This window comes from Sapajus apella, unplaced genomic scaffold (genome assembly GCF_009761245.1).
Source record: "Sapajus apella isolate SASKATOON/1434 unplaced genomic scaffold, GSC_monkey_1.0 scaffold169, whole genome shotgun sequence".
NCBI lineage: Eukaryota > Metazoa > Chordata > Mammalia > Primates > Cebidae > Sapajus > Sapajus apella.
This window is the reverse complement of record NW_022437109.1, coordinates 1,917,963-1,930,671: the sequence shown is the minus strand read 5'-3', so window position 1 is coordinate 1,930,671 and position 12,709 is coordinate 1,917,963. Positions and strand designations below refer to the sequence as shown.

Genomic DNA, 12,709 nt, shown 5'->3' with positions numbered 1-12,709 from the left:
CCCAGGCTGGAGTGCAATGGCGCGATCTCGGCTCACCGCAACCTCCGCCTCCTGGGTTCAGGCAATTCTCCTGCCTCAGCCTCCTGAGTAGCTGGGATTACAGGCATGCACCACCATGCCCAGCTAATTTTTTTGTATTTTTAGTAGAGACGGGGTTTCACCATGTTGACCAGGATGGTCTCGATCTCTTGACCTCATGATCCACCCACCTCAGCCTCCCAAAGTGCTGGGATTACAGGCTTGAGCCACCGCGCCCGGCCAGGTGCATTCTTTTTAATCACTAAATAGTATTCTTTGTAAAGATGTATCATAATCTATTTAACTTGGCCTTTAAACAAAACTGCTAATAATAGTTTATAGTTGTTTCGTGGGCCTAATAGAAATGTGTCGATGTTTATCACAAAAAATGAGTTTTCTGCCTCTTATCAAACAAAGTTGTGTCCCGTAACTAAATTTAAACTTTTACTTTTTATCATTTGATTTTCCCCTTGAAAAGAGTAGAACCAGACTTAGTCATTAGCCAGCTTTACTGTCTTTATTTGTATCTCTCTACAGGTGGAAAGCAATTAGAAAAAGTTATTGTAATAACTTGTCTGAAACTTTTTTTTTTGTTCACTTTAAAAGAAAAAGATACTTTAAAAATATAAATTGTATTTGTGATTCACTTGTTATTTTTAAAACTTATCTTTTGAAGGTTTTCTTGTTTGGGGTATTAGGATTTTACAGTGAGCATTGACTTGGACTCCCCTGTCATAAAGGACTTCTTTGGCAACATAACTTAAATAGTCTATAAAGGGAACTTTTGTTTGATAGTGAGTAGATGGCAGGGGCCTGACATCTAATGGGGTTATAGCATTCCTTGGCTCGACCTTAGATGATAATAGATCATGAAGCAATGAAATGAGGTTTTTCAGTAGAGATGGGGTTTGCTTTATTGAATAGAAAGTATCATGACAAGAAAAAAGTTCACATATTGCTAAAAATTAACTTACAGATTGCTGCCATTCTAACTGTTATTTTATAGGCTAATGAAAATTTCATGTAGAAAGAATTTCACTAGAACCAAAGTGAAATTTACTACCACTGAAACATATCCATATCCTCAGAAGAGATTTATTTGATTAATAATGAAGATTTGCCATACCATGAAGAAAAGCATCTTTAGAAAGTGAGCAATTCCACTCCCACTGTCTGCCCCGTGCCCTGTCCCCCATGCCCAGCCTGTGTTGTCATATTACAGCTTTTCATTTGGCGAGAGGAACCAGTCTATTTTTTATTTTTTTTCTGACCTTGCGTAAAGATGTCAAATCACCCTGTTAATGATACATAATAAAGACTCAATAAATATTTATTAGAAAAATGAGGAGGAAGAGCTCTATTTGAAGCAGTATAGAGTAGTGGCTAAGAGCTTGGGCCTTTGATGTCTTAGGTTTGAAAATCATTCCTACCCACTCTAAGCCTCAGTCTTTTCGTCTGTAAAGGGGGAAAAAATAACAGTACTTACCTCAAAATTGTTGTGAGGATGCAATGAGCTAATACATGTAAAACACTGATGGTACCTGGTATTTACCGCTTTCAAGAAATATTAACTATCAATATTACAAGTATTATTATTTGATGGTACATTTAATTTTCTTAATGGCATTTAAGACATGTTTTTTAGTTCATTGATGGCCTTGTATCTCTCTCTGATTTCAGAAAAGTGTTTGTGTTTTATTTTTTCAATTTTAATTTTTGCCACTCATTAAAATTATAAGAAAAGCACTTGGGACACATTGAACTGATTGACAATTTTACTTTGATGAGTTAAATGTAAAAATGATCGCTTTTACTCTAAAACAACATTTAGCTAGTATTTTAGAAACAGTGTTGATCAGCAGAAGATCTACTGCAAAGCTAAATTTTATGTTGACTAGTCATTAAGAAAAGGAATACTGACTCAGATGTATTTACCAGTCAGTAGAATTGGGTCTTGCCTGCTTTCTATCACTTTTCACAGATAAGCTTTTTATATTCCCACAACACTGTTCTCTCAAACTGTTAGGCTCATTTTTACCAGATCAGCGTGTTGAAGACTTCTCCTAATTCCATTTTACTGTCCTAATCTGTTGGTTTATTTTGTTATTCACTGACTTTGCTACATGAACATGATAGCAGGTAACAAAGAAGGGATCCTGTTCTTTAGATTAAACTAAAACAAACAAACAAACAAAAAATGGAGACTATCTTTAATTACCAAGACCATCTGTAATAGTTTAAAATGTGTGTATGTCCTTATTATGTATCATTAACAGGATGATTTGAGATCTTTATGCAAGGTCAGGAAAAAATAAAAACACTTCGTATCATAGTTTAAAATAGCCTGTATCATAGTGTGTATGTCATAATGATTTTTTCTTGCTGTGCTGCTTCATCATAGTGTTGATAGAAGAAAACAAAAAAGTAGAAAAGTATTCAGTCAGAAACAATGGAAGAATCTCTAAATATCAGAAAAGAAGATTGGTTTTCTCATTGATGTCTTATAAATGAATGTTAGTTCCTTTAGGAAACTTGATCTCCAAAGATACTATTTTTGCTTTTCTTTTCTTTTCCTATTCCTTGATTAGACCCACACAAATGGTAGCGTTCAGTGCAAGGGTTTTGAATCCTGTCTTCTTAAGTAGATGAGTTTTCTGTTTTGCTCTTTACTCGGTCATTGTTAGAATGTGACAGTGTAGTTTTCTCTCTAATAGTCACAAGGCTGAGGGAAAATATAATAAGAGAAACCAAAAAATTATATAATTCAGTTATATTTCCAACAGATAAATACTACCATGTAGCATATACCTGCTTTGTAATTAGAAGCCTCTCTGATTCTTTTTCCTCCTCTTCTTTGGTTAGTGCCCTGAAATCTCAGTGTAATGTATGCCACTATCAACCAAGTTGATGAGTCAAGTAGCCATGAGGGAAATCCTTCAAAATGAAGTCAAAGGATAACATGGGATCAAAGCAGACAAAAAGGTCCTGCTTTTCCAAGGACTGATACAGCTGAAAGAAAAGAAAGAACTCAGCTTGTACCTAAAGGTTCTTTTCATGAGAGGATAGATACGTCTAGCTAGAACATGGACCTGAGCCATGAGTTGGGTCCGAAAGGCTCAAAAGTAGGCAAAATAGTTCTCAAAGTAAGCCTGGTCAGATCTGAGCCAAGTCCTCAATGAAGAACTAAGAGGCAAGCCAGGCAATCTAAATACCAGTACCAAGTCTCAAGGAATAGAAGTGAATTTTTTATGATTGATGCATAATAATTGAACGGATTTATGGAATACAGTGTAATGTTTCAATACATGTATACATTGTGTAATGATCAAATCAGGATAATTAGCATATCCATCACCTTAAACATTTGTCATTTCATTGCAATAAGAACATTTAAAAACCTCTCTTCTAGCTGTTTTGACATAGATAATACATTACTGTTAACTCTATTCATCCTACTGTGCAATAGAACACCAGAACATGTTTCTGCTATCTAACTGTAGCTTTGTACCCATTAACCAATTTCTTTCTTTTTTTTTTTTTTTTTTTTAAAGACGGGGTTTCACCATATTGGTCAGGCTGGTCTTGAACTCTGGACCTCAGGTGATCCACCCACCTTGGCCTCCAAAGTGCTTGGATTACAGGCATGAGCCACCATGCCCAGCTGCATTAACCAATTTCTAACCTCCTGTCCTCTTGTAACTGCTGTTCTACTCTCTACTTCTATGAAATTCCACATGTGAGTAAGATCATGCAGTATGTGTCCTTCTGTGTCTGGCTTATCTCAATGTAAGTCCTCCAGGTTAATCTGTTTTGCCACAAATGACAGGATTTTATTCTATTTCATGGCTGAATAGTAAATATTTCATTTTATATATGCTGCATTTTATTTTATTTTCCCTTCCTTTCTTTCTTTCTTTTTTTTTGACAGGGTCTGGCTCTAATGCCCAGGCTGAAGTGCAGTGGTGCCATCTTGGCTCACTGCAACTTTTGCCTCCCAGACTCAAGCTATCCTCCCACCTCGGCCTCCCCAGTAGCTGGGACTACAGGCATACACCACCATGCCCAGCTAATTTTTGTATTTTTGTAGAGATGGAGTTTCACCGTGTTGCCCTGGGTGGTCCCCAGCTCCTGAGCTCAAGCTGTCCTCCTGCCTCAGCCTCCCTAAGTGCTAGGATTACAGACGTGAGCCGCCATGCCTGACCTAAATACTGCATTTTCTTGATCCATTCATCTGTTGATGGACATTTAGGTTGACTTCATATCTTTTCTATTTTGAATAGTGCTGCAGTAAACAGGAGTGCAGATATCTCTTCAACATACTGATTTCGTTTCCTTTGGATATATACCAAGTAGTTGGATTGCTAAATCATATAGTAGTTTTATTTTTTATTTTTTTAGGAACCTTCCTACTGTTTTCCATAATGGCTGTACTAATTCACATTCCCACCAGTTGTGTGTAAGGGTTCCCACTTCTCCACATCATCACCAACACTTACTATCTCTAGTAAGAAACAGCCGAGAGTCAAAATCCAAGTGAAGGTAACTAGAAAAGGGCAGACTGATTACTGCAATAGTCTTTGACTGTCATACCAGTTTTGTGAGTTTATACTTACTTGGATTTCTCAGATTTGCTTAACAGTACAGAGATAGATTAGCCAGAAAAGGTGATAAGAGAATGACTGCAAGGGCAGGAGATGAGACATTATGCCTTTAAGAAAAGTGACAACAGAAATCCCAAATGGGGTTTCTTTTCTTTTTAAAATTAAAAAAAAAATTATTTATTTGGTTTTTTGAGACAGAGTCTCACTCTGTTGCCCAGGCTGTAGTGCAATGGCACGATCTCAGCTCACTGTAACCTCCACCTCCTGAGGTTCTCCTGCCTCGGCCTCCTGAATAGCTGAGACTACAGGCGCCTGCCACCACACCCTGCTAATTTTTTGTATTTTTAGTAGAAACCGAGTTTCAACATGTTGGCCAGGCTGGCCTCAAACTCCCGACCTCAAGTAATCCACCCACCTCGGCCTCCCAAAGTGTTGGGGTTACGGGTGTGAGCCACCGCGCCTGACCCCAAATGGGATTTCTTAATGTTTTCAACTTATGCTGTTGATTGAGATAAATAAATAATTGTACCTGAAATTTCTTCATATTATAGTAGAAAATAGTGGAACATTTGAACAGATAGTCTAAATGGACTGTATTCCATGGCTGCTCTAGGGGAAAGATACCATGAAAGGAAAAAAAATAAGAAAAATCGTTCGAATTTGGGATCGAAATCTACAGAAGAGAAGTTTCTCCCTTTTTGATCCCTAAGGATGATGATAGTGAAATATTAACCCAAAAAATCAGCAATAGAAATCCCTCTCAGAGAACTCTGTACTTGAAAGCTACCTGGGAGGTTTCCCATTGTCATCATAGTCCCTAGTCAGTGTGAACAGAAGAGCTCTTAGACATTGGACATGGTTGTTGTGAAAAGAGATAATGTAACATGAAAGCATCTTGTAAGTTGTAATCATGCAGTTGATAGTTACGTCCTCAGAATTTAGTGCCCTCCAAGGCTCTGCCAGCGTTTCGACCTGATTTCTTCATCTGATTTCCGTATTTATGTTGATAGTGCCACTGCTTTCAGTCTCTCATACTGGTTCCGATACTTATTGATTCTTCAGGACCTTTGACAAATGTCAAGTCCTTTATGAAGTCTTTCCTGATTTCTCAACAACCAGGTATACTTTCTCTTCCCTTCTCTCCCCTTCCTCTATTACACTAATTTCCAGCTTTTGCTTTTTGCTTTCTTTTGTTTTTTGCATAAATATGTCTCTGTTACAACACTGCATATTTGTTCCTGAAAAACCTCACATTCTATAAAAACATGCACTAAAAAAAGGGTTATGAGAATATAGGGTTATAAGCAGACCACTTAAAATCTGTATAACTATAAAAAGAAATTTTAAAATTCGCATAATTTTGTTATCAAAGCCCTAATAAAAATAGTAACAGTTATAATAAAAATACTAACATGGTAGAGACCAGCATTTGCACCTAGAAATAGAGCCAGTCCATCCTCTGCAGCCTTTTTTCTGGGGCTCATGTTTTCTTCAAGTTATAAGGTCTTGAAAGTATTCACTTCTCATAAAGACTACTTTTTCAAAATTAAAAACACCATATGGAGATAGCTTTCTTCATCAATCGGTGTTTGATTGTTATTTTGTTTTGTTTTGTTTTTTTACACAGTGCAATATATTTGCATCCTTTTTATTTGCACTTGCCCTTCCCCAAGAGAGCTTAACACAGTGGAAAGTGCACCAGTTCTTGAAGCTATAAAACCAGATACTTCTTGCAGAACACACTTCTGTAGGATTTTCATCTTTTTTTCAAAAAATATTGTAAGCCTTCCCCTTTAACCATAAGAAAGCCTATCCATTCTGGAAAAATTACCTGTGAACCAGTATGCCTTCTGTGTTAAACTGATACCATTTCTATATTTAGCAATCTCACAGAACTAAAGTACATTCAAGAAACATGTTTATAGCAGAATAAATTATATTACTTTGATCATCCTTCACCCCATTGACTGTGAACTCACTGGAGACAGGAATTGTTTTTAATTTATCTGTGTTCCCGCAAGAGTACCTGACATACTGCCTTATGGGGACTCAAAAAGTGTTTGTTGGCTTGAATTAAATTATTGTTCTGCTGCATAATAAATATAAATCTGTACTATATGGAAGGTACTGAATATGAGGATTAAAAAATGTAAACCTGGTTTCTCCTCACTCCCTTTTCTATTGGTACCCACCTCTTAAAATCATTAAGTACTCAATTTAGAGATTACATGTTGTTACATACTCATCTCTGTCAACCATGTTGAGACATATTCTGATTCTTCTTAGAGATTAAGCCCAGTCTGTGTAAAATTCTACCAACTTGTCTCCATTTCACTGGTCAATCATTAATACTAAGAGAAAGCAGTAGTGTTTGCAAATTAACTAGTCAATTTTGTTGTGCTATATTGATTGAAGTGGTGGAAATAGTAAGTGTTTCTTCTTTCAGCAAGGAAATTACAACTTCAGCTATTGGAAAAAGAAAAGTGGAGCTATCCATTATTAAATTCATTTTTGTCCTAAAGCAATTACAATGGAAATATATTTCCTTATTTAATTCTTATCTTGGACAAAAGGCATTTAATTTTCTATAGTTGAGACTATTGCTAAATATATGAATTATAATTGTCATAGTAGTAATCTCAGTCATCAACTCAGATGTATCACTACCATTCAATAATTATTAGATCTAAGGCATTGTACAACAGATCACTCAAGTGAAAAGGAGATAAATATAAGTTCTATCTTTCTTCAGAATGTAAAAAGGCTTCTTCAGAACCCCAAAGTGACAGAGTTTGATGCCGCCCGCCTGGTGATGCTTTACGCTTTACATTATGAGCGACACAGCAGCAATAGCCTGCCAGGACTAATGATGGACCTCAGGAATAAAGGTGTTTCTGAGAAGTATCGAAAGGTAATCATTTTCCGTATTAGCCCACCAAACAGGAATGAGCTCTGTTATTATATTCTTAGCTCTAACAAATAATAGATCATACTATTTTTATTTACAGAAATGTATCACTCTGTCTTTTCATTTTTGTTTCTTTAATGAAATAATTTTCTTACGAAATGAGCTTCCTGATAAGCAATCAAAATTTGCTTCTCTTTTTTAATAGCTCGTGTCTGCAGTTGTTGAATATGGTGGTAAAAGAGTCAGAGGAAGTGACCTCTTCAGCCCCAAAGATGCTGTGGCTATCACCAAACAGTTCCTCAAAGGACTGAAGGTATAGACATCTCTGTGCTCTCCTACGTGAGAACAGTTGAAGCCCCGGAGGCTGAGAGTGAATGAATATGATTTTCAAAGTACCTTGAGGATTGCTGCTGATTTAGTACTATGTCACTTAAATGAAATTAAAACTGACATCCTCTTGAAAGCTTTTTCTCTTAGTGCTTTCTGTATTAGAGCTGTATCAGCATTGGACCAAATAGCTGAGCAGGAAATAACTGAAGTATTTCCAGGAAATACTCAAGAAGAAAAAGACAAACAGTTCGTTAGTCACAGATATATTACTCCATTTGTTTATAATTAAAGATTTGTTAGGTAGTTTTTTTTTGAAGGAAATTAAAAATGAAGCAAACATTTGATCTATTAAAAATACTAACTTGTTTTCTTGAAATACTCAAGAATTAGTTCTACTCTCCTAGCCTTTCTTAGGTTTCCTGAAGTTTTTCTGTTTTCCTGGGTGTTTCCAATCTTTTCTCTTTAAATATCCATGATCCTTTTATTTGCTCTACCTATCGTTCAACATTTTCACAAAAGAGTGAGAGGCAATGAAGACACAATAAAGGATTTAAGCAATTCTTTTTTTTTTTAATTTTTTTTTTTTTTTTTGAGACGGAGTTTCGCTCTTGTTACCCAGGCTGGAGTGCAATGACGCAATCTCGGCTCACCGCAACCTCCACCTCCTGGGTTCAGGCAATTCTCCTGCCTCAGCCTCCTGAGTAGCTGGGATTACAGGCACGCGCCACCATGCCCAGCTAATTTTTTGTATTTTTAGTAGAGGCGGGGTTTCACCATGTTGACCAGGATGGTCTCGATCTCTTGACCTCGTGATCCACCCGCCTCGGCCTCCCAAAGTGCTGGGATTACAGGCGTGAGCCACCACGCCCGGCTAAGCAATTCTTTTAAAAAAAAATTCCTCTACAATAACTAGCCCTAAATTACAAGAGTATTTTTTATGAGATTAGAACATTTCTGGTTGATTAAAATAATTTTTAAATTTCTCACAGTTCCTATTTAAATCTGTCCCATGAAATCTCTATTAAGTGTATGTCCTTTTCTGATAATAAATGTTATTGATTCTTACGTTGCTAGTTTCATAAAAATGACATAAGAACCTTTCCCTCTGTTTTAGGGAGTAGAAAATGTATATACACAGCATCAACCTTTCCTACATGAAACCCTGGATCATCTCATCAAAGGAAAGCTTAAGGAAAACCTGTATCCTTATCTCGGCCCCAGCTCGCTCAGAGACAGGTAAGCTAACAAAGATAGTAATAATAAAAGTCAGAAACACTGAACAAATGAAAATTTAGAGTAATGTTAAGGTCTAAAGCTGAGATAATAGCGTTCTGCTCCTCCTTCCCCTGTTGTTTATCAGTTTTAAGATTCTTTTGGTTTTACATATATCAGTGATAGATATGAATTCCCCTGCTAAGTCTGAAACATTTATTTCTTTTGTACTAATGAAATAGGTGTTTTGGAGAGCCTCAAATCCTCATCTTCTGTATTTCAGTATCAGACCAGTTTACTTATGCCATTTAAGGTTCTGTTTGATGGCATCTGGCATTTGGTGTTTCAAACATTAAAGCCAAAAATAGGCTTGCTGCTTGATTGCCATCCAGAGCAGGTTGTTACTATTTTTGGTGAGGACTGGACTTTGCCAAATGTTGCCAGCACACAAACTGAGAGACCTAATTAATAAAGGCCATTTGTTACACAGGAGAAAAGGATTTTAAAAAGGCTTTCTTTTTGATTATTAACCAAAGGAAGCAATAATTGTTACCTTAATCCAGTGGTTAGTTAATTTTTAATAAAAACAAAACTTGTCCAGAACAACTTATTTAGGCCAACCTGAAATTTTAAATACTGTATACATAAATTCTACCTAGTTAAAAGTCTTATATTTTTATATTTTTTTAGTTAGATACATGTCATCTAAAGGGGCTAACATGAACTTGAATCCTATTGGATAGATTAATGTGAAAATTTTACTGTTGATATAATTCTATTATTTCAGTTAATAAACATCTAAGAGGCTTGAAAGTACAGTGTTTTATAAATATTATGAGATTCTGAATGGGAAAATGTTTTGAGATACATAGATGACTCTTTTCCATGGTAAAGTATATTTTTTCATTTTGTCCTTAAAATTCTGTAATTTGGTACAGAACAGAAAAAATATCATCTTTTAAAAGTCCAAAGTTGAGAGGTAGAACATTTGGTGTTAAATTCAGAGAGTACACTCATTCAGATAAAATGTTTAAGGAACTTGGCATAAGACTCAGAAATGTCAGCTGAGTGGGAAGAATGAAAACCAGCCCAAAGTTATGTACTTATCTGAGAGGGTTTTAAAAAAAAACTGTATTCTCAAGCCTTCTAATTAATGTGATAAGTAAAAACATTAATTTGCTTATGAATTTCATATAAGAATTACTGAACAAGAAGCTGGGTATGGTAGCTCATGCCTGTAATCCCAGCACTTTGGGAGGCTGAGGCAGGCGGATCACCTGAGGTCAGGAGTTCAAGACCAGCCTAACCAACAGGGATCAACCCTATCTCTACTAAAAATACAAAAATTAGCCAGGCATGGTGGTACATGCCTATAATCCCAGCTGCTCAGGAGGCTGAGGTGGGAGAATCGCTTGAACCCAGGAGGCAGAGGTTGCACTGAGCTGAGATCACGCCATTGCACTCTGGCCTGAGCAAAAAGAGCGAAACTCTATCTCAAAAAGAAAAAAAAAAGAATTACTGAACAAGAAATTAGCTATTTATTGCCAAAGGGAAACCATAGGCCACCAGAAGAATATACTGTGTATGATCAGTACACAGCAGAAAACCTTTCTGATTTGCATAATTCATTCCCACACAAAGCCCAAAATTATATTCTTTGAACAAAATGCTCATTTATCAGTTGTCAACATCTGTTACCATTTGTCACTGTAACCTAAGTGTGTATATAATTAATAATTCAATTGCTTCGTCCTTTTATACAACAGATATATTTTATACAACAGATAAATAGGGTAATGAGCTTCAAAGTAATTGTAGTGGTAGGGAGGACTACTTTAGATGGAGAGAGAACCTCAATGAGAAGTGATATTTATGATGAGCTTTGAGTCATAAGAAAGAGCCAAACCAGGCACAGTGGCTCACACCTGTAATCCCAACACTTTGGGAGGCCAAGGTAGGCAGATCACTTGAGGTCAGGAGTTCAAGACCAGCCTGGCCAACATGGCAAAACCCCATCTCTACTAAAAATACAAAAATTAGCCTGGTGTGGCAGCAGGCACCTGTAATCCCAGCTACTCAGGAGGCTGAGGTAGAAGAATCATTTGAACCTATGAGGCGGAAGTTGCAGTGAGCCAAGATTGTGCCATTGCACACCAGCCTGGGTGACAGTGAGACTCCCATCTCAACATAAATAAATAAATAAATAAATAAAGGAGCAATCACATGATTAGGAGAAAAAGCATACAAAGCAGAGGGAAATACCAGAGCAAAGGCCTTGAAGAAAGAGAAAATTTGGCAAGTTCATGGAACAGAAGGAAGCCCTGCTTGGCTGGAGCATAGTGAATAAGGAGGAAATACGAGGTTGAAAAGACAGGCAGGGTTGGATCACATCAGGCCTCAAAGACCCTAGCAAAGGATTCTTTTTAATATCATAGGAAGCCATTGGAGAGCTAAGCATATAAGTAACATGAACTTAATTGTGTTTTAAAAGATCGTTTTGGTGAGAATGGATTATTGAAGGCAAAAACAAAAGCAGAGAGACTACTGAGGAGATGACTGCAGTAGTCCAGGTGAGAAATGGAAGTGGTTTGGGTAGGAGGCTGAGAGAGAAGCCGGAATCAATAGACTTCTTTAATGGCACAGATGTATGGAACAAGGGTAAGAGGGAAGTCAAGAATAACTCTCAGGCTTTGAGGAGAAATAGAGTTTTCTTGTTCAGTTGGGGATACCTATTAGATAACAAGTAGAAATGTCACATACTGAGAGTTGGCAAAAATATTAGTAATATTAAAACTGTGGGGCCGGGCGCGGTGGCTCACGCCTGTAATCCCAGCACTTTGGGAGGCCGAGGCGGGTGGATCACGAGGTCAAGAGATCGAGACCATCCTGGTCAACATGGTGAAACCCCGTCTCTACTAAAACTACAAAAAATTAGCTGGGCATGGTGGCGCGTGCCTGTAATCCCAGCTCCTCAGGAGGTTGAGGCAGGAGAATTGCCTGAACCCAGGAGGCGGAGGTTGCGGTGAGCCGAGATCGCGCCATTGCACTCCAGCCTGGGTAACAAGAGCGAAACTCCATCTCAAAAAAAAAAAACTGTGGAACTAGATAGGATAACTTAAAGAGAAAGCATAGAAAAGAGAAAAGAAGAGAGCCCAGGACTAAGCACTGAGTAGAGAATAAGGAGCCAGCAGTGGAGACTGAGGAGGAAGCAGAAAGGTAGGAGAAAAACTAGCAAAGCGTGGTGTCATCAAGAACAAGTGAGTAATAAACTGTGTCCAAACTCTGAGAGGTAAAGAAGGTGAAGAAAGTACAGGATGCATCTGATTTGGCAACATGAAGGTCTTTGATGATATTCTCCCCTGGTTTCAGTGAGGTTGGAAGCCAAATTAGAGGGGTTAACGGGATGTAAGATAAAATAAAGACAGCAAATGTATATAACACTTTTTAAGAAATTTTGCATAAAGGAGGAAGAGAAATGGAGTGGTATCTAGAAGAGATTGTGGGCTCAAGAGAAAGAGGGATTCTAGAGCATATGTATAATCCAGTGAGAATTATCCAGTAAAGAAGAGGATATAGGTAATGCAAAAGAGAAAGAGCTGCAGAAGTGAAGTCCTTAAGGAATCCAGAGAATAGAGGGATT

At 37.3% G+C, this 12,709-nt stretch overlaps 1 protein-coding gene and 1 long non-coding RNA gene across 7 annotated transcripts in view; both read left to right on the top strand.

Moving 5' to 3' along the window:
* LOC116542487 overlaps positions 1–650 on the top strand; it is a 2,968-nt gene extending 2,318 nt beyond the window's left edge. The window contains exon 2 of the long non-coding RNA XR_004265243.1: positions 263–650. This is a non-coding gene — a long non-coding RNA (uncharacterized LOC116542487). The remainder of the gene's footprint in view (positions 1–262) is intronic.
* VPS45 (vacuolar protein sorting 45 homolog) overlaps positions 1–12,709 on the top strand; it is an 82,489-nt gene that overhangs the window by 20,761 nt on the left and 49,019 nt on the right. For all 6 annotated transcript variants that reach the window (XM_032267447.1, XM_032267443.1, XM_032267445.1 and 3 more), the window contains 3 exons: positions 7,372–7,530; positions 7,733–7,840; positions 8,972–9,093. In XM_032267447.1, coding sequence (XP_032123338.1) covers positions 7,372–7,530; positions 7,733–7,840; positions 8,972–9,093 — 389 coding nt within the window. The remainder of the gene's footprint in view (positions 1–7,371; positions 7,531–7,732; positions 7,841–8,971; positions 9,094–12,709) is intronic.